At 36.5% G+C, this 24,000-nt stretch overlaps 2 protein-coding genes across 10 annotated transcripts in view; one reads left to right on the top strand and one right to left on the bottom strand.

Moving 5' to 3' along the window:
* LOC120334398 (CD109 antigen-like) overlaps positions 1–1,821 on the bottom strand; it is a 48,882-nt gene extending 47,061 nt beyond the window's left edge. For 8 of the 9 annotated variants that reach the window (XM_078109341.1, XM_078109342.1, XM_078109339.1 and 5 more), the window contains exon 1: positions 1,748–1,821. The gene's annotated coding sequence lies outside the window, so the exon portion shown is untranslated. Of the gene's footprint in view, positions 1–286; positions 518–1,747 lie in introns of those variants that run through there. The other variant, XM_078109346.1, reaches the window with a different exon arrangement.
* A 9,807-nt stretch (positions 1,822–11,628) lies between these two features.
* LOC120334405 (arylsulfatase B-like) lies at positions 11,629–23,575 on the top strand. The gene is made up of 10 exons (XM_039401920.2): positions 11,629–11,836; positions 13,001–13,090; positions 13,554–13,740; positions 14,401–14,597; positions 15,704–15,911; positions 16,874–17,011; positions 17,282–17,411; positions 20,674–20,828; positions 21,338–21,497; positions 21,899–23,575. The coding sequence occupies exons 1-10, from the start codon at positions 11,645–11,647 to the stop codon at positions 22,053–22,055; spliced, it is 1,614 nt and encodes a 537-aa protein (XP_039257854.2). The 5' UTR covers positions 11,629–11,644; the 3' UTR covers positions 22,056–23,575.
* The last annotated feature ends 425 nt before the right edge of the window (positions 23,576–24,000 follow it).

Below are 24,000 nucleotides of genomic sequence, written 5' to 3'. Positions count from 1 at the left end.
TTTTTTAGGTATCTTAATTGCTATCTACTCTTAGATGAGGTTTTACGATATTCAAACGTATATAGAACGAAAAGATTAATCCCTTTGCTGTGTTGCTATTTACAAAAGATATTCTTGCAACTAGTACAAACATTTATTGGTTGCTGACAAGCTTACTAATACCATGTTGTGATATAATAAATGACGTCATAGATGACGTACATTATCAGACCGTTCGTTTAATCTCGAAAGATTTTAAATGAACGATAACAACAACTTTCTAATTCAATTCAGAATTAAATTTCACCGGGTGGACCTTTCGATATAGAGCCCGGCTACTCGAGACGTGGTGATCGCCGTGTTAGCCACCCTATATAGTTTTAGTGCCTCTCGTAATTTCAGTGATCGGCATACGTAACTTTGTTCAGAGATGATCCCCTTCCATTTCCGAGATATACACGAGGCCTCGCCTGCGCTTGTGTGGTAATATCTGTTTATTCCAGACTTTTGCTTTCGGCAGATCGTGTCTGAACCTTTCTGACTTTATCTGCCATCTTGTTTGTTTATGTACTGTGTTATTTGTTGTCGTCGCTAACTACTAAGTGTCATTTGAGTCGGTAATTGCTCTCTTTAGGTTTTATTGCCTCATTACATTGGACACGCGAAAATTAATTTGCCGCTGAGTGGCTGCCGCAAATGAGTCTTCATTTTAGTACTTTCCATTACTGTAATTACGCTATTTACGACCGCCAAGACAATAATAAGAGTAAACCTACTGCCTATCTTTATAGCTCTCTACATAGGGTGAAATTTAAATGACATTTTGGAAAATATTTCCATCTCTATTCCTAACTTGGTGCCTATATGGCTGCCCGATAGCCCTTTACAAAGTAGGATGTTCAAGTCCATGCTTCCGAAAACGAATAACGTACTAACTCATCGCGTACCCGACATGAACTGGTAACCTGGCGAGAGGCCGTGGTTCGTCATATGATTAAGCCGTCTTATCGGCTTTCTTCTCCCGGGATCAATATGTAAATCCTATGTAAGCGGCGATCATGTAAACAAACTTATTCCAAGTCTCCTAATCGTCTACACAAGACTCTACAATGTCATTCAAATAGCGATTGCGACGATATATTCATCGCTATTGCTAACCTTCTGTATGGGTATGGCAGCCCTATAATCGTCCATGTTTAGGCCATTCATTACCAATCGCGATCATATTTATTTACCATAGATTTAAAACTTTTCGCCGGGGAAAGAAAGCTGGTTTGAAAGCTTAAGCACGTGGAGAACCTCGGTCCTATGATTATTCTGATTATTCTGTCGGTGTTTTATTTTTTTTAGTTGTTTCACTCGAGGAGCGATTTAAAAAAAGTAATAAATATAAGTCAAAACTCCATTTTACATTCATAATTCAGTTATTAAATTTAGAATTTCATCATTTTTTCAGCTTTACGGTGTTCAGCTTTACGGTGTCGCTGACACGATGACTTTATTAGTCTCTCGCGGTTCCTCGTCAATTGCGCAAATATTGTATTCCAGTATATTTTAATTGATGTTTTGTTATATATTTTGATCAATTTTGTTTGTACAATATTTCATGCACGACGAAAATAAAAATCTGAATCTGTCGAATATTTCCAAAATATATCAAATTCTATCATGAAATCTGAAACTTTTCAATCTGAATTTTATAGTAGGGCCATCGTGTGTTTCATTGCAAACGAACTCCCGTTGCGTAAATAATAAAAAAGATTCTTACCTTACAAGTTGTGTAGTCTCCCTCTTACTCTCTTACTTTTCAGCAAGAGAACTAACATCTAGCTTACGAATCTTGGATTTATATAACGCCGATCGACTCTGCCCTTGGGGCTGAGATGGAAAAAAGGCTTCGACGCGACGAGAGGTAAAGAGCGCAATCGCGAGTACGGTTTCTGCGTACGAAAAAAATGCAAACCGTTGGATTTGAAATATTTAATTTAGATATGCACGCAACAAATTAGGCAACAACAAAAAAAGATTTCATATAGTAACTTTCTATCACTTGTTATCTGTCCAGAGCTTTTCTCACAGCGATGTGGGCATAGAAATGAAATAAACAATTTAATGTAAAAGACCTTTGCATCCTAATTAAATAGAAAAAGTCGATGGGTTAATTATTATATTGTGAGAACCCATTTCTAAAAAACGATTTTTATTTCTAATTTCAAGTATATAATAACAGACCTACCCAATGGCGTGCTATAGAGGCAATTCACAATCAATAATAAAATTGAATCTCCTAAGATAGAAAACAGATATTAAGATCACAGATTATGCGTAATAAATAGCGTTCACGCTACAAATGAAAGCGAATGCCGCAAAATATGTCGCAATTCAAAAAGTCGTGCAGAACATAATTTCGAAAATAAGATATACTGACTTTTGTCAAAATATCTCACGTTTTTACGAAGCTTATATTAATATCACTGGCCAAGCTTGGTCGATACATGTATTCCGTTAGCGTAAATTTCATTTATACTGTAAGAAAGAAGTGTCATATTAACTGATATTGCAATGTAATGTTTTATAATTACTTGTTTGAGTTTTTAATTTACCAATATTTCAAGTAGCAAAACTAATACGTAGAACACCACTCCAGGATACCTTTTTCAATACAGCTTTGAATTAGCGATAAATATGAGATCCCAATTGCTATTTGAATACACCTCCGTACCGGACTATATTATTAGAGGCTGATTAATATACTTTTATGAGACGGGGTGGATATATTGTCCCTAGTAACATTTATACGGTTATTGGACTATTATTTAGACATCTGTTTTGTACTACAGGCAGATATTTGTTCATAATTATCATATTATTAGCTTCCCAAGTAGTTTGCTCCCTAGACAGTAGGACTCACATATGGTGGCTATTTGCTTCGCCTCCGCCGTAAAAGACTATTGGGCTAACTTATAAACAATTAGGACGGTCCGAATCGTCATTTAGCCGCTACTACAGAGGGATATTTGGCTGTTCACGTGAGTATCCATCTGGTGTGGACCTGATGTGGGCAAGGTTTTTAGAACTGAGGCCAAAAATTTTGCCTATCTAGACTGGCGGGCCATGTAAGTATGACGTAAAAAGTTACATTTTATGCACAATATTTACAGTGTTACAACAGCAAAAGTGGAAAGCAATAGGCCTCGTGCCAAACCTAATTTAATTGCAATCTCAACAAATTCATGAGCTATTTCCAGCTAAAACATCAAAATTTGGATTTAGGTTGGTTGTGGCGGCTTCACGCAGGCCAGACTGAATTACTCAACGGGCCGGATTTGGCCCGTCGGCCCTAGTTTGCCCATGTCAGATATAGAGACTAGAACAAATTTCAGGGTAGCTGCAAAAATACAAGATGTTGTATTATGTGATAAGATGTATAGGTGAATTTAACATTTATTGACCTTCAATTCTTCAAGTCCGAGTTATCTATCGCCCACCTTATGATTAAGTTTCATTTAAACGTCGTTCAGCAGATCACGACAAAAATCCCGCGATATTTCGCAATCTTGATGTGATTATTGCGAACTAGCACAAATATATTTCTGCAATGAAACCCAACAGTTTTTTAAAGAATTTGTTAAAAGAAGCTCACGCACACTCGATCAAAAAAAAAGGAGCCGCGTCTCTGAGCAAAGTATAGTTAGTTCATGTTTTCAGAGTCTAAGATAAAGGACATTAGAGTAAAAATTGAATACAACACAAAATCTATACGACATATCACGTAAATCTATTGTCTTAATACTCTTTATTACATGTAGACGCCCCAAAGATTTCCCAAATATGGCGACTCATATATTTGGGACACATTCTAGAGAGAACTTATCGTCCTAGATTACTAAAACCTATTAACGCAATCATACGCAAACAGAAGTTTAAATGTAGAGATTTTTATGAGTTAAACACAATTTAATAAATCATTACTCCCTTTTTGTGAAAGTAATAAAGAAATCTATGGTTTCATATCCTGTATGTTCATGCCCGTTGCGTTGTTAATATAAAGTTGCTTTATTATAAACTGTTGAAATCAAGTATGAGTGCTGGACATTTTTAACATTGAACAAGAGGGAAAATAAAGCGATCGTAAAGTCTTTATTCAGCTTCAAGAAGTTTGTAAATAAATTTCGAGTGTTTTTCGAAATCTCGTGTTTAACCACTCATTCATAAACTTGTTTGTCCGTAAAACTGAAGGAGATTTTTTTCAACGTTTTGACGAATACAACTGACTCATATAGCATAATAAACGTACAATGATAATAATTTTTTTATACGACAACGTTTATCACAGCTAAACTTTAAAGTTGTTTTTTAAATATACAGCGGCTGTTATTGCTGATATTATTTTGTATTATCAGTCGTGATGCCACTTTTTTGCAATCGAGCGTTTCACATGGAAAGGGCGAAAATGAAAAAAAAAGGTCAAGAGAAACTATGCTTCAAACTATGATTATATACCTTATGAAAGAGCATATATTGCATATTTTGTAATAAACGTTTTTTTTACATTTCAACATTTGTCCTTTTACCTTGAAACCCTAACAAGAAAATCGTTATACTATGCAATATTTTTTAAAGTTAAAACGAATTAGAGTAAGTGTATAGTTATCCCTATCTTGTTGGTGTAAAAGGGTAGTTAAGAAATTCTAAAAAACGTTGAACCGTGCAGCTCTGGAATATCACGTAGACACGTACGATATATAATCGATAAGACTGACATCCTTTTCCTTTAGAACCATCAACATATACTCATATCACGATTGTATTTGTCATTATTTATCATATTTATATTTAGTTTTTAATTAATTTGTATTCAAATTTTGAAAAAAAAATAATTAAAAATTAAGTATCACTTTTAAATGGCAATGATTAATTGGAGAAAGCGTAAGATTATGGTTAAAGTAAAAACATTTATGTTCATATCAGAATTCTTTATAAGAAAACGTGAAACAGATCTTACTCATTTGTCACTATTTCCCATTTAGTCTAGATGCAGTTAAAATCATTTAAATAGGAAACAAAGCCGTTGATAAATTCAACTGTAGTAATTCACCCTGAATATATTTTGCAATCGCTGCATTTGATCCTGCGAATGAATTTGCAGTCGTTGCGTCATGGCCACTTTTATAAATTCTATATGATGCAAATCATTTCACAAACTTGTTAAATAAAGTCGGTTGACCCTTGGCGGTAATCCCCGTTATTACCAAATATAGAAAACATATATGGCTGACATGGGCACACCACGGCCCGCGGGCCAAATTCAGCCCGTTGGGTAAATCAATCTGGCCCGCCTGATGCTGCCAAATCAAACTAAAAGCAAAAAAATATCTCGAGGAATTGGTTTAAATTGCGATTAAATTTAGTTTTGACGTGAAGTTTTTGATGTCCCTTTTTGCTTTTGTAACACTATAAATATTGTTCAAAAAATGTAAATTTTACGTCACACTTACATGGCCCGTTTTGGCCACTGGTTTAAAAACCTATAGCCCACTCTTGATATAGAGTGACATCCATGCGAAATTGGCGATTCGCGTAAGGCCTTATCGTGGTTGGTCAAAGACAGAAATCGTTTCGAAATCGAAGTATAAAACATTATAAACAGGGCTATCATGTTTGCTATCACTGAAATTTATTCAGGTCCGATGAGTTCGAATTTTTACTCTAGGTGGTTCTGGTTCTCAGATGATTTTTGTCACGAACTGAAACAAAATTCATCGCGCGACATCTCCATGTGACTGGTGAAATATTCTTTCTAATGATTTCATGAAATATCAAATTAATCAGACTACGTGACAAGCGTGAAGTTGGAGTTCACCAACTTTTTGGATTGATTGGAAATATTTTGGGCGATACTTAAAGCATTATTTTGCATAAGTCGATGTTTCTTAAACTGACATGATCAATAACTCTTCTCCAAAGTTTCTCAACTCTTGGATAAAAAAACAAGTTTATCATTAGCGCAGCATACGAATTGAACAAATTTCAGTCAATTCAATTAAAATTGAATTAGTCGGATGAATAACTGAAGGCTCGTCGCCCTTAAAAACCGCTTCGTGGCCCCTATGTGCGTCAGAGCCCAGTCGTTTGTATTCCAAAAGTAAATTCTTTAAACTAACAGAAAGGCACGATGAAATTCTCGAGTAGTGCTTGTTTTTTTTTTGTTTGGTTTAACCTCTTAATTAATCAATGCATTTCGTGCTTGCTCGAGCAGAATGTGACCATTTCCCTAACGGTTCAAATAAAATTGTCAATTTTTTCATTTCCACGGATCAGGACGACCCATCTGGAATTCATCTCGATGCCTTCATACCCAGACTAAACAGAGAGGCAGACCAATACAAATCGTGAGGAGTGGTTACGGTTTCACTTATTAAATAATTCAATTGCGTTTCGTTTCGTTCTTGCTCGAGCAGAATGTGACCATTTCCCTAACGGTTCAAATAAAATTGTCAATTTTTTCATTTCCACGGATCAGGACGACACATCTGGAATCCATCCCGATGCCTTCATACCCAGACTATGTCGACGGAAGTTTTGTGGATCAATCTCTCTCAATAGAGATCACCATTGTGTCTTGTGTGAACCGATATTCACTAAGATCTCCGTGTCAAGAATAATCCACAAATTGCAGTTCTTACGAAGTTAGTATAGTTGCTTGTGTTTTTTCTACCAATGCCAGTCTGCTTTTAGTTTAGGGATCAGAAACTTGCTTTGAGAAACGTGTGTAAAAAATTGAATGGCGTTCGTGCATTATAGAAGAAACCACGTAAGGATGATTGCGGCAATGCTTGAAGCAAATTTCACATTACCAGTTCAAATCGAAATTATATGTCGCCAAGCTAAACTCTGCAATTAAGTATTGCGACATTCATTGCAGACATACTGCAGCCGCGATACGGTCAATTGCAGCAATCGCCAATTTGCACCGTAAAAAATTTCGAAACCATGTGGTCTGTCACGTTTTGGTATTTTATTTTCAGCTGGTCATTTTCCATTACTGCAGAATCAGCCGGTATAATTGATTGGATTTTGCAGCGAAATACTGAGAAATCAGCTGCTGACTATCACGAATACCGGCATCTTATATTAAAATGAACTCTAATGACCTTAAATTGGGCAATTATGATTGCGGTGGTAAATGGGAAGTTTTAAAAATAAATTCGCTGCAAGAAAGAAGATTTCAATCCTCAATAAATTCTGTACAAATAGCCGTGATTATGGGAGTATTCGAAAAACTGAAAAAACCTATATTTTGGATTTTTAACGCCTGAAATTTTTTAATGAAATACTTTATTGAATATGCACAGTGTGGTCCCCCGCTCATCAATTAAAGGGTGTGTGTGTGTCGGGGAGGGGGGGGGGGGGGGGGGTTCAAATTAATGGGGTAGGGTAGATATTCTGCTATCGGTGATAAAACTATTTGTAACCTATAAAAATGTCATGAGTGGTGAAATTTTACGGTGGAGGGGGTTCGCCCCCCATAGGGATTGGGTGTAGGGATATCACTCACTACACTGTAGGATGACCCGTGACTCACGACTAGGGGTTCGGTAACTTTTATTTAAAACTGCCATATATATAAAAATTTTATCAATAAACCTAACATGCAATTCGAAAGTCCTGGTGCACACTCACACCAATGTATTTCTGTAGGTGTGCCTTCTCAGACATAGTATGGTCATTTTTATTCCTGCTACAGCATTCTTACACCATACGCATACGGATCCCCTAGCGCAAAGGCATTGGTACTGGTAGCCATCAGGCTTGGCAAGGGTAATAGTACAAGCACAAATGCTAACGTGTACCTATCATAAAAAGGAACGCATAAGAATGTTTTATTGGGCTTTAACCTCACTTTTAATTAAATGAGGTCAACTCCATAAATTTGAATTTAACAGCGCTGATTGGTCATTAGTCGGTAGTTTTTATATTTTATAGCTACGAGACCTCCTTTCCTTCTAAGTGAGTGCGCGTGACCTCGCTTTGAGCAAATTTCATTTTCCATATTAATAAAAATATTACAGGAATATCCCTGGCCTGGTTCACAAATTTCAAAATTTGTGTCAAGATTGGGAATTTATATGTACAGGATGTCCATTAAGTCTATTTACAATTTCAATTTCGTTATGAAGTCAGTTCTCAATGAATCTCAACCGAGTTTGTTGTTTTTTAATTAATTGGTAGTTGTTTAAAAGTATTTTACTTCATTTAATATATCTGTGAAGTCTAAAACAATATATGGTATCGAATCTAGAGAGAATATAACTTCTGTACAAAGCGTCTTAGAGTACTGAAACTTTTGGGTACAATCATACACGAACAGAAATTCAGTTGTTAAACAGGTGTTTTAGGTCATCTCATTTGAATGCTCGAAAATATGACATGAGATTTCGTTGTTTATGGCGGAGGAACCAGAATTTGAAGTTTTACTTTAAATTCATGGTCGGAGATAAAAATATTTTTACCAAACACTTTCACAACAAGGCACGAATCTTTTGAAAACAAATTTTATTTGTCAAATAATATTATACAAAGCACGAAAACATGCATTATATTCTGGAAAATGAGTCACTTAATACAGCAATACAATAACATATCAAATTATACATTTGAAACCGCAGTTTTTTAATATTATAACTACCGGTATAACTTATTGAGTAGGACGGTCACGAATCGAAAATTTCAGTCCGTGCCCTGTATTGAAGATCAAATTTGATACCTTGTGGCGTCATAATACGCCTATATTATATTCTGTTACGCCATAGAACAGCCATGCCTGTTCGAAGTAAATATAACGACGTAGGCCGCAGAATAGCCTTAGGATACGTCAGTCTAGACTCGCATAAACTTCATTTTCATCTTCAATTTTTATTTATATAACTGACTTAAATCATGAGGTCTTTACTATCGCTTTTAATTTGAGTAAATATATCACGTCTTTATTGCCGCAAAACGTTTTTTCAAACGTTTTCACTGTTTTATGGAAATAAATAAGAAGATTAAGTTACCGGCACTTCAAATTGACGATGCTGTAAATGCCCATAAGCTGTTGGGCGAGTTCGCGTCCCTTTGCAAAATAATGTTACATAGCGAAGGAAAATATTGAACTCACCTCAACCATTGCGGTACTGCGTAGGCAATATTACTTTGTGACATAAAATATACCGGTAATTGAAAAAACACGCTGAAATAGATGGGCCTACTCTCTAATAGGGCTTCAAGTATAAACACAAAATAAATATTTAAATCAAAACGTATAGTCGGTAATTAATCTTTGACTAATTTTTCATCATATTTCATCATTTTTTAAAGTTGGGCACATTGCAAAATAGCAAGCCGTGTTGTAGGCACACCTAAAATAAATATTATGCAACAAACTTTTAAAATGTTCCATACAGCACTTTTCAGTGATTTATTTATTAGTAAATAGCAATACGGACATGAAACACATTCATGTAGCTCGATAAATTCGTAAAGGGATTCGTAAGAAACAGATAGTTTATACTGTTGGATATATCGCAATGATTGATTCGGCTACTTTGACATAACGGTATATTTCCAACTTGTCGCAGTTAATTTTATCATTCGCTATCAATTAGATGAGATTTATTGCAATTTCTACGTTGTGTTTGTTAGTGTAGCGAACTATATATATTTACGTTTCGTAACCTATTGATGTCAAGTAAGTTGACTGAGAAGCAGTTATTCCACAATTGGTACGTCGGCAAAGTTTTAATAAAAAAGGCTTTATGACTACAGACACGGCGAATTTCTGCAAATGTTATTTTCGGGCTTGTTTGCAAAATAAATCAGCTGATATTTGTAAACGTGACCGATAACAGCCGACTTATGTCGCAACCTTCAGACATCAGAAATTACTTCATTCTTGTACGAAATCGGTGCAAACAGAAAGTAAGGAATTAGTCATATTTATTTGTATATTTTAAAGTCAATAAAATTAAAAAAAACGGCAGTTTACAAATACGGGAAAAGTTTATTACACGAAATTATTTGGGAAGGGAAGTCGCGGAATACCAAAGCTGATTAATCATCGCTAACCATACCCAAATTTTGGAGTGAAAACTATATAAATTCTAACCACAAAAAGCAACGCCCGAATCGAGTTTTTAAGTTTGTTGTTTACTTTTTGTTTTGTTTACGCTTTGTTTGTTTACCAACTAAAACAGAAGCTAATCACTTAAATGCTATTATTGGGATTCGCATTTCGGCACAGACACCGTCACATGACTTCAAATTGTTTTTCACTACTTTCGCTCATCTAAATTTATTTGCAATTCTACAAGTAAGCTTTGCTCGTGAATTTTACTTTCTCGTGTTTATGTACATGCTGTTCATTAATTTTTTTTCAGTATAATTGCCGTGATGTGTTTTCCACTTGTGTGAGTGTGGGTAAATGCGCACAAACGCTTGCAGCGTTCGCTATAAACCTTTCCCTACGTTTTGCCCATTTTTCCGATCTTTTCTTCGCCCTTGTCTGTGTTTTTTATTTATTTTGTTTTCTATGTTCTACTAGACGAAAGATCAAATTAAAATTGTATAAAATATTGTATTGTCATGATATTTTCACACCCTGTGGGAAGGAACCTGATATCCATATTCCGCAACGACAATATATCACACATATATACCATTTTTCGAATAAGCAAACTTTTCCAATCTCCAGATATAATGAATCAAATTAATCAGCACGATGCTATTCAAGACATCAGTACTATATTTTATCCTTTTATGGAGAGCGTGGCGAGTGTCGCATCGCTCTAAGTGTTAGGAATAAGCTTGCCATCGCACCCTCGATTACCCTGCGTACTCTTCGCTAGTTTAAATCTTGTGATGGATAATTAGGATTGCTCCCCATCGCCGTATAACGGTTCGCGTAACTGTTTGTCGGTTTCGACGATATCCGCCGTCATCGTATGAAACAAATACCTGGCTAACTATTACAATACCGACTGGTAACCGGACAAGATGCCATCATACGCAATATGATTAAGCCGTAAAATTTGCTCTCCTCTCCTTGGGATAAATTAATAGGCTACTGTGTGTTTCTGTAAATTAGCCTTACAAAATGTGATTTGTTAATCATCACGAAAGGGCAGTGTCAGAATGTTGAGCAAAATGTGGCGGTGTGGCTCATCGTGCTGAGCGTTAGGAATAGGCTCGCCACCGCACTTCTGAAAACTCTGCGTGGGTTCGCAGGTTCGAAACCAATGCGGGGATAGTAATGTGCGAGAGGATTACTGGACTCCACGCCGCCGTAGGGTGGTTCACGTAAACGCTGGTCGGTTCACGTAAACGCTGGTTACATATATATATATATATATATATAAGTAAATCTTATCTTAATTAAAGTACACGAGTGTGATAACTTGTATTCGAATGAACAATGAATAAATTTAGTAGTTTTAAGTACAAATCATTAAATTCGTGATCATTTATTTAAATAAACAATATAAAGTATAATATACAAAGTATAAAATGACATTTTACGTTTATTATTGAATATATTATTGGACACATTAATACCTTGCTCCTTTCACCACCAAACAGTGAGGGCTTCAGGCTGAGTTGTTTTGCTTTGCATTCATGTAGCCTACTGATGTTTTGCGGCATTCAAAGGCGGAGGTATAGAAATATGCGTTTAGCTATATTTAACACCTTGATTGTGGGTTTGATGGTGTCGGTCGTCGCCACAAAACAACCCAACATTGTCTACATCATGGCGGACGACTTTGGATTTAATGATATCGGATATCACAACCCAGATATTTTTACGCCGAATTTGGACAAGGTAGGTACGGTACCGGTACCGGTATTCCACCGGTACCTGTACCATGTGAAGTTGACTACCGATATTTTAATTAGAACATATTTACAGTCAGACAGTTGTACATAATCTGGAGTACCGGTACCGGTACTGTATATTATAGTCCTGGAATTTAGCATTAGACTAAATGCATCAGTTGAGTTTACTGTTTGCATTTCTGTGTATTCATTGTTGTATTGTTCATACAAGTTATTTCTGTATTTGAAAGTTATTATTATTATTACTATTATGGGCTTGTACTTTGCTTTTCTGTTTGTTTTTTCTAATGTCTGAATGCCAGAGTTGCCAAAACAAAGGATGCTCATTCAGCCATTAGAAATTTGAATTTCATTCCATACTTTCACTTTATCTCATCATTTTACTCATGATTTGGTTATTTTGGTTAGTTTATTGTTTTTAATAAGTTGCATGGTGCTTGTAATGTCAGAATGTGGTAATGACATAATTCTAATTAAATTCGGAAATGTACTGTGCACCACAAATTCAGCCTGAACCCTAATACGGGCTCAACGGGCTAAGCGTTAGGAATACGCTCGCCACCGCACCTCTAATTACTCTGCGTGGGTTCGCAGGTTTGAATCCCATGCAGGGATGGTTATGTGCGAGAGGATTGCTGGACTCCTCGCCGTCGTTGGGTGGTTCACGTAACCGCTGGTCGGTTACGGCTTCCTCCACCACCAAGTCCATGCTTCCGAGAACAAACAATACAGTAAAACTAATCCCATACCCGACTTGGAATGGTAACCGGACGAGAGGCCGTGGTTCGCCATATGGATAAGCCGTGTTATCGGCTTTCCTCTCCCCCGGGATAAATATGTAAATCCTATTCTATCCTATCCTAATAAGCAAATAGGCCATATTCTACAGTCAGACAGTTCTATCTTGTTTTTTACTTCCAATCTTCTGATTTGAATTGCTAAATTTTGGCTCTTTGCTTAGCAGATTGTAAATATTGGCATTTCTGATTCTTATTTGTTTAAGTTTTGTTGATGACTACTGACTTTCATGAGTTTTGTTCTTGACTGCAAGAATCGCTGTAGCGTAACTGGTCGTTATAATGTCCCTAATTCTTAAAATCCTGTCTTTTTTATTTGAAAAAACTGTAGAGGAATTCTTAATATTTTTCAGCTGGCAAGTTCTGGAGTGAAGCTGGAAAACTATTATGTTCAACCTGTCTGCACACCGAGTAGAAGTCAACTTATGACTGGAAGATACCAAGTTAGTTAATAAAATATGAATTTATCACTCCTGGAAATCACTGAGGCATAACTGGACAGAATAATTACATTGTAATATGATCATGTTGTAATATGATGTAATTAAAGTTTGAAATTACTATGCTCTAATATGACAATATATAGTACATGCAATAATGTAACTATACATGAAAACCATAATACAGTACACAGACATCATTTACTTTTACCGCTGGTCAGTTACGGACTTACGGTTTCCTCCACCATCAAGCCAATGCATCTAAAACGAATGACTACCTAACTAATTCCATAATCATCATGGACTGGTGATCGGACTAGATGCTGTGATATGTAATAAGATTATTAAGCCTTATTATTGACCTTTACTCCTCTGGATAAATATAAAAATCCTACCATATTTATAAACTCCTTATCTAACGAATCTGTTAGTTAACTTGTTTTTACTATTGAATTTTTACTCTTAGATCCACACTGGTCTGCAGCATAGTGTAATCTTTGCACCTCAGAAGTTATGTCTTCCATTAGATGAAGTAACTTTGCCCCAGAAACTGAAAGAAGTTGGCTACAAAACTCATATTGTTGGCAAATGGCATCTTGGGTTTTATAGAAAGGAATGTTTACCAACTTATAGAGGATTTGATAGCCATTATGGTAAGGAAGGGCTGTTCGTTCTGGGAAATTTGATGGGAATTGAAACCTACAGCTCATTGAATATTCTTACAATTCGAAGTTGAAATATGGGCTACCCAAATCAATTCTTATTTTAACTTCACTGTCAATGTGTGTATACACCTTTCATTGAGTAATCATTCGTTGGAAAACCCATGTGGTTGTGCAATTCTCCAAATCTGGAAAATTTGTGTTAAATTAATGGTCGAAGAAATTTGAAAAAGTAGCTCCTTGCACATTGATAGATATGGATTCTTATACAGGTCTTGTATGGGGAGAAAGACCTTATTAATAATCCTTATGAAAAGAAAGGTATATTTTTCTCAGCAAGTTATAGCACAATTTCCGTCAATTTTCTAAGTGATCCATTCTTTCATGTAAAAAAAACATAGAAAAATACATTTATTAAATATAATTTGCGGGCTCTCCCGTAATGTGTGTACCAGGTTAAGGTTTTTATTCCGATTTTCCTTATTTTAGTTCTATCATGAGTTTGGGGACTGTCTGTGCTAGACAAATGAATATACCCCCTGTCCATAGGTTCCAGTCCCTTTACACAACTTGATGTAAGGTAGGCGGACAAAATTTGTTACTTTCATATTGGTACACACACTTATGAAGCACCAATTTTTCTTCTAACAGGTTACTACTGTGGTAATGAAGATTACAACCTGAAAACAGTTTGTGGATTTTTCCATGGTTGGAAACACAGTGGAAAATACTGTGGTTTTGATTTCCATGACGATGAAAAACCGGCCTGGTCAGCTAACGGAACTTACTCTACGTTTTTATATGGTCAACGTGCAAGAGAGGTCATTATAAACCATAACCAGAGTCAGGTAAGTCTTTCATTGGAAAGTTTATTTTGGAAACAAAAGTGCTTTAAAATGTTACTTGTGCTCAAGGTCTTTTAACAATTGGCTAAAGAGGGTTTTTTTTTAATCTATGAGTGACTTTTTTTATTGCGAATGACTAACTATAATGACTGAGCCATTTACAAGAAAGGTTGTGAGGGAAGGGGAGTACAACCTGCAGCCCGCAGTCCGAATGCGCGACCCAAAGAGAAATGCTAATTTTTATTTGTGTGTGGCCCGCAGAACGAGTTTTTAATTCAGCTTAATCTGGTACGTGCGATTAATCCGAATCCTGTTGTGTTGCAAAGCTTATGGCTGAGTCCACCTTTTTATGGCGTTACAATGCCCTAGCTTATGTGAAGCAAACAATACGTGTCATTAGATCAATATTGATCACATGCGTGTCACAAGATCAATTACAAGATTTTTGTGCTTGCAACTATCTGAAAGCCTATGTTGAATAAGGGTGCGGGCGTGTGGCCCGCGGTTTCTCTCAGTTATTTGAAAGTGGCCCTCATGTATTAAATGTTGCACACACTCGAGTTATTGTGGTGCAGTACTGCAGTATACATATATAGATGATCTTATTCAGGTTTTTTACTATTTCATGTTGATGATTTTGTTGCTTTATAACCAGTATTGGTTTTCTCCATCTCGATTCACCCTGAAATGTCACTGCAAAACTTCTTTTTCATTTTGAAAGTATTTTCGCAAGATGGATCAATGTTCGCTGTAACTTCGCTCAGTCTCAGTCATCTATTGTTCTGAATAATTGTGTGTGTCCTTTTTGAGCATGTGGAAAGCTTTAAGCAAATTCTCTGACGCTCCAGAAGTATGTGTACCAATATGGAGGTAACTTATATTTGCCCATTTTACATCAAGTTCTGTAAGGGGACTGATACCTACGGGCAGGGGGTGTATTTACTTGACTAACACAAGTCAGTCCCCGAACTCTTAATAGAACTAAAATAAGGAAAATCTGAATACAATTATGGCCTAACCTTAACCTGGTACACATACTTCAGGGGTACTAATTTTCCTGGTAAAAAAAAATTCTATGAGTCATAACCTTACTATCATTCTATTTTCAGCCTTTATTTCTCTACCTACCATTTCAATCAGTTCATTTCCCATTGCAAGCCCCAGATGATTATATCAAACTGTATTCCCATATTCAAGACCCTCACAGACGCGTTTACTCAGCAATGGTCACAGTAATGGATGATATGGTAGGCCTCGTCGCAGAGACTTTACAAGAGATGGGAATGATGGATGAGACATTGATTGTATTCAGCACAGGTGATTATTAATATTGTTGGCTTGGCGAGTCTTATAGTCTTGGCAGCTGTAACTTTGCTCAGAGAATAATCTACTTTATTTCTGAGTAAGTGTGCGTGACATTGTTTGAGTAGCTTTAGTATTTGCCACTAACTTTGCTTGGAGATAGATTTCCTTTATTTCTGAGTGAGTGCATGTGATATTGTTTGAGTAGCTCTCGGCGACTTAGTGTTCGCCACTAACTTCGCTCAGAGACCAATCTCCTTTATATCTGAGTGAGTGTGCGTGACCTTGTTTGAGTGGCTCTCTGCAATTTAGTTTCCGCCAATAACTTCGCTCGGAGATCAATCTTTTTATTTCTGGATGAGTGCGTCGCGTGTGACCTTGCTTAGAATAGGTTTTTGGCACTTTAGTGTTTGCCACTAACTCTGCTCAGAGATCAATTTCTGAGTGAGTGTATGTGACATCGTTTGAGTATCCTTCGGCACTTTAGTGGTTCTTGTAACTTCGCATAATATAGATCAATATTCTTCATGTTTCAGTGTGTGCGTTATCTTGCTTGCTTAGAGTAGATATTGGCACTTGGTGGTGGTCTGTAACTCTGCTCAAAGATCAGTCTCCTTTATTTCTGAATGAGTGTGCAGGTCTTTGCTCTGAGCAAAAGGTATAAATTTGATTTGACTCGAAATGGAAATACTGGATGAGACCCTGATGTATTCATCACAGGTGCTGAATAATTTTCCTTTTAATCAAGGCAGGTTCTTTAGGAGCCATGAAAAAATTTTTTTTTTACCTTTGGCCGAAACATGACATTTTAGAGTCAAATTGAAAGGAGCTTCATGCATTTTCTGAAAAACAATTCGGAAATCTATCGAAATAGAAGATTATCTAGTTTTGCGTTTTAAGCAACAATTTATACGTTTTTCATTTTATTCTTTTCTTCATGGAAAAAGGCCAGAGTGCGTAACATTGTATTTATTTAGATAATGGAGGTCAAACATTATATGGAGGCAATAACTGGCCACTACGTGGCAGAAAAGAATCTTTATGGGAAGGTGGAATACGGGGGGTTGGATTTGTGACTGGCTATGGCGTTCAAAACCCTGGTAGAGTCAGTAGAGGTAAGCCTATCGTATAACTAGGGCTGTGGAGTTGAGAAAATTCTACAATTGACTTAGATTCACGATTCTGTCTGCACTCCACCCACAAAAAAAATGTGTGGCCCGCGGGAAAGCGCCAATTTTGGATGGTGTGCTCCCGCAAAATTAGTTTTTAATTTATTTCAATCTGGTATTTTCAAGTATTTCTAATAACTCCAGCCTCTCCAAGACCAGAGTGAAGCATTGAAATACGCCATAGAAAAGACCAATTTGTATTAATTTTTTTTGCAGGACTATTTCATGTATCAGACTGGTTTCCTACTCTATTGAATATTGCTGGTGGAAATACAAATGGTACGAAACCACTAGATGGAGTAAATGTATGGAACGCTATCGCGGATCCTGATAGTTCTTCTCCAAGGTGAGTTGATTGAACTGCAACCATATAGTGGGTTTTTATATTTTGTCATGGGAAGAAATTCAAGATTGTTTTTCATAGAGACGTACCCCGAAATTTTCAAATAGGGGAGTTCTGAAATTTCTGTTTGCCAAGTTAGATCGACACAGCTAGCGGGTTCGGCTGGACGTCGGAAAACGTGTGTTTTCTTAAGTCATGAGGGTCTAAAAAGCCTTTCAAACCACGAAAAATTGCTATGTATTGTACAGAAAGATGCTTTTATTTTTTTTCCTTAACAAAGGGGGGGGGGAGGTCGGCCTCCAAAACCACCCCCCTGGTTTGTCATATCTTGTCTGTTTACCAATCCATGTCAGACAGACTTTTTAACAGGGGAAGTCACAACCGGCAAGCGACTACTTGATGTATGCCACCCTAGGCTGCCAAAAAATCTAACAATTCTTCTGTGCTTAATTATGCTAGCATTGTGATGTAAATAGATACTATTTTTGACCTGAATCTTTCTAGTTGCTCTCTTTTAGATAAAATGCCACTGTGTTCAAAAAATTTCCCCGTAGGAAATCTCAACGCAGGAAATTTTGCCTCATAGGAAAAATTGCAATATCGTTTTGCTGTAAAACAAGTATTTGTAATTGAAACAGTCAGGTTTATAGGATTAGGGTATGCTTTTGAATAACGAAGCTATTTTAAATGAGTCGATTTTTTATGTGCAATTTTTCCTAAGTGGTGAAATTCCCTACGGCGAGATTTCCTGCGGCGAATTTTCCTAGACTCTCTTTGCAAAATAAATACTTTCACCTCAATAATTAGAATGAAAACCAGCATCATCATTCATTGCTACTACAATAAACGAATACAATGAGATGACACAATGTCACAAATGCAACTAAAATTTTCAATAACTATAGTAATTTTTAATAGGCTTGTGTCCCACTTAAAAATCTCTATGGCCCAGAAGTGGGCCATCCCCGGCCATGGCTCACTCGTTGAGAACCAGTGAGCTAGCTAGACCAGTGATTCCCAAAGTGGGCGATATCGCCCCCCAGTGGGCGAAAACGAAACAGAGGGGGGCGAAAAAGTCTAAGGGGGCGATAGGGGGGCGATTTCGCAAAACCTGTTTTATGTTCGGCGCACTTAATTCTGTACTCTGTGTGCATTGGCAGGCTTGAATCATGTGGGCGATATTCCCACGCGAATGGATTTCTGGTCTCGTCTTCGCAGTAAGGTAAGGTAGTTTGCGTATCCCAGTGGTCGGCAAAATACGGCCGGAGTAAAATAATCTGGCCTTGGACGATTCACTGAATGGACCTTTCCCCGACCTTTGACTGCGGAAAATTCTTCCCATACTTTACCATTTTAAAAGTTTCGGGGCTTATTTTAAGAGTGGTTTCGCGAGTTGTTGCCTTTAAAATGGGGTATTTGTTTCAAACTATCATTCTAATACACACCATTCAACAATCTGTTTTTTAAAAGTACCGATAAAGAATTTTAGCCTAGTCTATCACAGCTATTTCTACACTAATTTTTGATTGCTGTATTTAAACTGAAACTCATGGAAAGACAAAGTAATCATTGACTTATTTGATTTATATTTAAATTTTCGAAAAACAACTAAAAACTAACGAATATAATTCAAAAATGCGAAAATGAGGTAGTGTTCACGACCACGCCTGAAAATCTGTCTGAGTGAGAGTGTCTGGGCGCCTGAGCGGATGCGAAAGGGGGCATTGTTCCCTTTTTTTGCATCTTGCTGATTGGCCAATGTCACGAAGTAAACAAGGAAGTCTATGCCCGGGGAAATATCCAAACGGCGGTTTTGACGATGAAAATTTTTTATTTATAATCTACGCTCGAGGAGTAAATTACATTTTTTTACGTAACAGAATTTATCGTGAGACACGTTTAGACTAAATTATACTATATCCTAACAATCTAGTGAACAGCCACTCGTTTAACGAGCCTACAATGTAATTATAATTAGACAAATGGAAACACGCAGAAAAGTTGATGCTGAGTGCAGGGGTTCAATAGCGCAGTAAATATTCGAATATATTGCGAAGCAATAAGAAAATAAAATTCATATTCTAATCGAGAGATTCATCACTGCTTAATTTTTGTAAGAATGTATCTTCTTAGAGAGAAAATATTCATCAATATTTCACAAATCATGCGAAAATATTCACTTCGATGTTTGGAAGTACATATTTGTGCAAATCATTATTTTCGAAAATGAACATTACAAAGAACAAGCAAAGAAGTGGGTTTGGTGATGCCCATTTAGAAAATGTTTCAATCTTGGCGTCGTAAAGCTATCCAGCGTGATGCAGCAACGAGACAGTGTCACATTAAATATCATTGTAATATTTTTTTAATAAGACGACTGAGTTGAGTTCACGAATTGTCGCAGTTTTTGCGTGCTGTTCCGTTTTTAACTTTCAAAAAATATATGCGACCCGCAAAAGACTAGCAACCCTGAATTTTGTCCTGCGAGCGACATAAAATTTGCCGACCCCTGGGCCGTAGCCGATAGTCAGTCACGGCTTCTTCCACATCCGAGTCAATGAATCAAAAAACAAATGGCTGGTTAATTATGGAATGGTGATCGGACTGGAGGCCGTGATAGGATGAGGAATCAGGGATGAATTTTTCCGAAATATTTTGGTGCAGGTCATCAGGCTGTACGAATGAATGAGATGTACGAAAATCATTATTATATATAAGTTTGGGAAAATTAACTTTGTTCTTATTATTTTAATGTGAAATGGGGTGAATTTAGGAAGTGAAATGCTATAAGGCAAGAGTACACGGCGGTTTTTGAGGAGGTAGAACCCTGGATTCTTTCATTTTCGATCTATTATATGGTGAAAAAGGGGTTTTCAGCCGTGCTACTATTGCTATTAAAACAACGAAATCACCTTTCCATCAGTAAACGGGGTAATTTTAGATATAATAAATAACTCGCTGAAGAACACCAAGCTCATCTATTTCATTAAAAAACACCATAAACTATTATTTGTCTTCTTATTTGGTCTGTAATATATTCGTTTCTGACTTTATAATTTTTTGTAGTGCAGGGGGGCGATGAAGTTGCATAAACTACTTTAGGGGGGCGATGGTCAAAAAAGTTTGGGAACCACTGAGCTAGACGATCGGAATGTAATAAAATGTTTGAGAACGACTGCTCGAAGGCTTCGAAGATATATTTTCCATTGGTTTACATTTCTTCGGGTAATTTCCGTTTGTGTCACGATTATTTTGCATTTTTTAGAACAGAAATTCTCCACAATATAGAGCCAATGTTTAAAAGACCTTACGGGTTGAATCCAAAGCTGAAGCCGTTTCCTAATAAACATGGAATTGACACAGTGAAAGGCCACACTGCATTGAGAATCGGGAAATGGAAACTACATACTGGAGATCCAGGTACGTTTAATATTCTACTTTTCTCTTTTAAAATGACAAAATTAGATGAAGAATAATATCGAATATTATTGGCTCACAATGGCTCTACTTCGCCCAGAGGTCAACTTAGAGGTCATTACTTCTCTAGTTGTGTTTCAACATTGAATTATTTAAAAAAAAAACGTTCAAGCAGTTAATCATTTAAAATAGTGGTTTTTTAAATTTTTTAAGCCGCACCTTCTTTATAAAATTTGTTTAGTCTCGACTAGCTAACAATAAGATAACAGATAGTAAGACGAAAGTATGTTTTATTCAAAAAACACCTCGGAAATACGGGGATGGAATATAAATATTCAAAATAAATTGTGTAAATATACAACATGAGGCGAGCAAGATCAAATCTAACAAATGTTTTTATTTTTAATTAGCTCACACCCCCACGTGTGTGGTGCGCCTCATCGTTTGAGAAACATTGATTTAATAGGTTTTTATTTGTGTATATAAATGAAATTATCCTCCTCATTTTCCAGGTCATGACACGTGGAACCCTGCACCTCAGCTCTATCTCACTCAAGAAGTAGATTTATCTTGCGAAATGGATTCGGAGAATTTGGCTGAGTGTGGTTTGTTCCCAACTATAGATGATTCTAGTGTCAGGTTGTATGATATAGAGGCGGACCCTGAAGAAAGGTAACATATTTGTATATTTGAGGTGGTTTGATGGCCAGTGCTTTTGATTTGTGGTTTTGTCAGTAAAGTCCAGGGGCTCCGCAAGTTTAAAATCAAATCTGACAGTCCATATCAGCGTTTTTCAAACTGTGTTCTGCAAGCTTCTTCCGAGCGTGTGTGTAACAGAGATAAAAATTGCAACATAATTGGTCGCTGTGGGGATCTAAGCCATACATCGGCGACTCTGGGCAGGAAATTTGTCTATCAACAGCCGACACCTTGCTATTTAAGCAGGTTCTTGTGAAGTGGAATGAGTTTTGCGTGTAGCATTGTGGGCCCCTGGAGAGGGCCATGGGTCATTTGTTGGGAACCGTTGTTCTATGAGGTATGAATTCCACATAACACATATTTCCAATTTTCAGATCGAATATGGCAAGCTATTTTCCTCACATTGTAGACAGCATGTTGGAGCGACTAGCTGAATATAACGCTACTGCAGTTCCAGTACTTTGGCCACCTCCGGATGACAATTGTGATCCGTCGCTCCGGGGAGGAGTCTGGGGTCCGTGGGTGGATTAGCAAAGATGGTCTGTGATTTAAAGCAGTTTAAGATAGAAGAGTGCAATTTGAATGTAAAAGAAAATTTTGATATGCAATTTAAATTCCTGGTTTACAATTTTTCGCTTCTTGATTTCTACCAAACCTGGCGGCATCAGTACAATCTAATTCTAATTATCCTGAATGTCCTATAAATCTAAATGTATTCGTATATTATTATTTTTAAACAAATCCCAATGCGAGTGAGAATCAAACTGCCTTATGCCACCCATAACCCAAAGGGTCTGGGCTAAAATCTGTATATCATTTTGATTAAGGGACATTCCACTCAATATTTTACATTTTTTACTATATTTGGCGCTCTTGAAGTATGTGCACCAAGATGGCGCACAACCTGGTACACATACTATGTTCAGGATGTGCGCCATCTTGGTGCACATACTTCTGGAGCTCCCTAAATTTTTTCCAGATTTCAACCGCCGATAATTAAATTTTAAACAAAATGAATCAAATCTGATCATTTTGAATCTAAAGTTTTAAATTTTTCAAAACGTGTGCTTAATATATTTTGTATTGCTACTTTTATTCACCATATGCTATCAATTATTCAGTATTCTAATATTTTCCAGCATATACACCCATCATCATGCTATACCTCCTCATAGCCAGCTTCATCATGACATGTCTGAATTTTTTTCTCATTATTTCCGACTTTCGTGTACGCTAACGCAGTAGTTAACCGATTCTCATATATTGCCACCAGATGGTATATGAGAGCCTTTTAAGAGGGGGCTTAAAATTTCAAAAAACGACTTCATCAGTATGAGACTTTTAATAGTAGACTTAAAGGTAAAATTTTCAGCATAATCTATATTCTTTCTGTTACCACAAAGTTCTCAGCTAACGATGAAACTTGCCCATTGTCAAAGTTTATGTTGTCAAAACTTGATTCCCATCAATCTTGAGTATACCTTTCTAGCTCAGCCCGAATTCCTAGTTTTTTTTTTATAAGTGCCCGAATTCTCGTGAAGTATTTCTCACAGTGCGTGTCTCAGAAATGTGGTGCCGCATTTTGTTTTTCTTTAGCACGCTTCTTTTAGACCCATGGAAGTATGTGCACCAAGATGGCGCACAACCTGAACATAGTAAGTGTACCAGGTTAGGTTTCAGGTTGTGCGCCATTTTTGTGCACATACTTCGGGAGCGCCCTTCTTTTATTATAGACACAATTCTTTGGCGAAACATTAGAATATCATTATGAAGTCTAATTCTTAATTTCTCACAAGTGATATACAATATACCCATCTCTATAGTGCCATTCTTGACAATCTACATTTAAAAAGATCCTTGCAAAAATATTTAGGAAATTTATGATTCAATGCCAAAACTTATGAACAAAAGTTTCATGTGGTTACATATTTCATACTATTTAATGTAGTTCGGTACCATTTAGATTTGTTTTTATAATTTTTCAAACCGTATTATTTGCAGCTAACGTTCCGTGCAATAAATTGATTATTAAGAATGAAATATTGGAAAAATTATCGCCTATTCTGCATATTGCAGTTTAAATTTAGGTAACCAAAGCGGATGTAGAAAGAGTAGTCTTTCACCATCAATGATGCGTTGATATATATACCGGTATATGTTTCATCTTTCTATGCTATCAGAGTGCTTTTCTTAACACTTCATGGAGTAAGCGAAATTCACCTATCTTTTCGTAGATCCTAGACACTTACTTGGAAAACGAAACCGTCTAACAATTTGTTATATATTGTCCCCGCTATGACGTCGCAAGATCTTTGTTTAATCAGTGCAAAGAACTGAATATATACCGTAAATTTTATCAATTTGCTAACAATTCCAGAATTATATCTTTTGTTTTGGCCCTGATAGCAGGCAGATGCATTTGAACACCCAACGTTCACAAAACTACGACAGTTGTAAGCACTATTTAAATAAAATA

This window comes from Styela clava, chromosome 15, assembly GCF_964204865.1.
Source record: "Styela clava chromosome 15, kaStyClav1.hap1.2, whole genome shotgun sequence".
Lineage (NCBI taxonomy): Eukaryota > Metazoa > Chordata > Ascidiacea > Stolidobranchia > Styelidae > Styela > Styela clava.
This window is presented reverse-complemented; position numbering and strand designations above follow the sequence as displayed.

Bases quoted from the DNA above. Each gene is read 5' to 3' on its own strand.
- LOC120334405 (XM_039401920.2), top strand. From the start codon at position 11,645: ATGTTTTGCGGCATTCAAAGGCGGAGGTATAGAAATATGCGTTTAGCT. The intron at 13,741-14,400 runs GTAAGGAAGGGC...TTCTTCTAACAG, and splicing joins AGGATTTGATAGCCATTATG to GTTACTACTGTGGTAATGAA. The intron at 17,012-17,281 runs GTAAGCCTATCG...TTTTTTTTGCAG, and splicing joins CCCTGGTAGAGTCAGTAGAG to GACTATTTCATGTATCAGAC.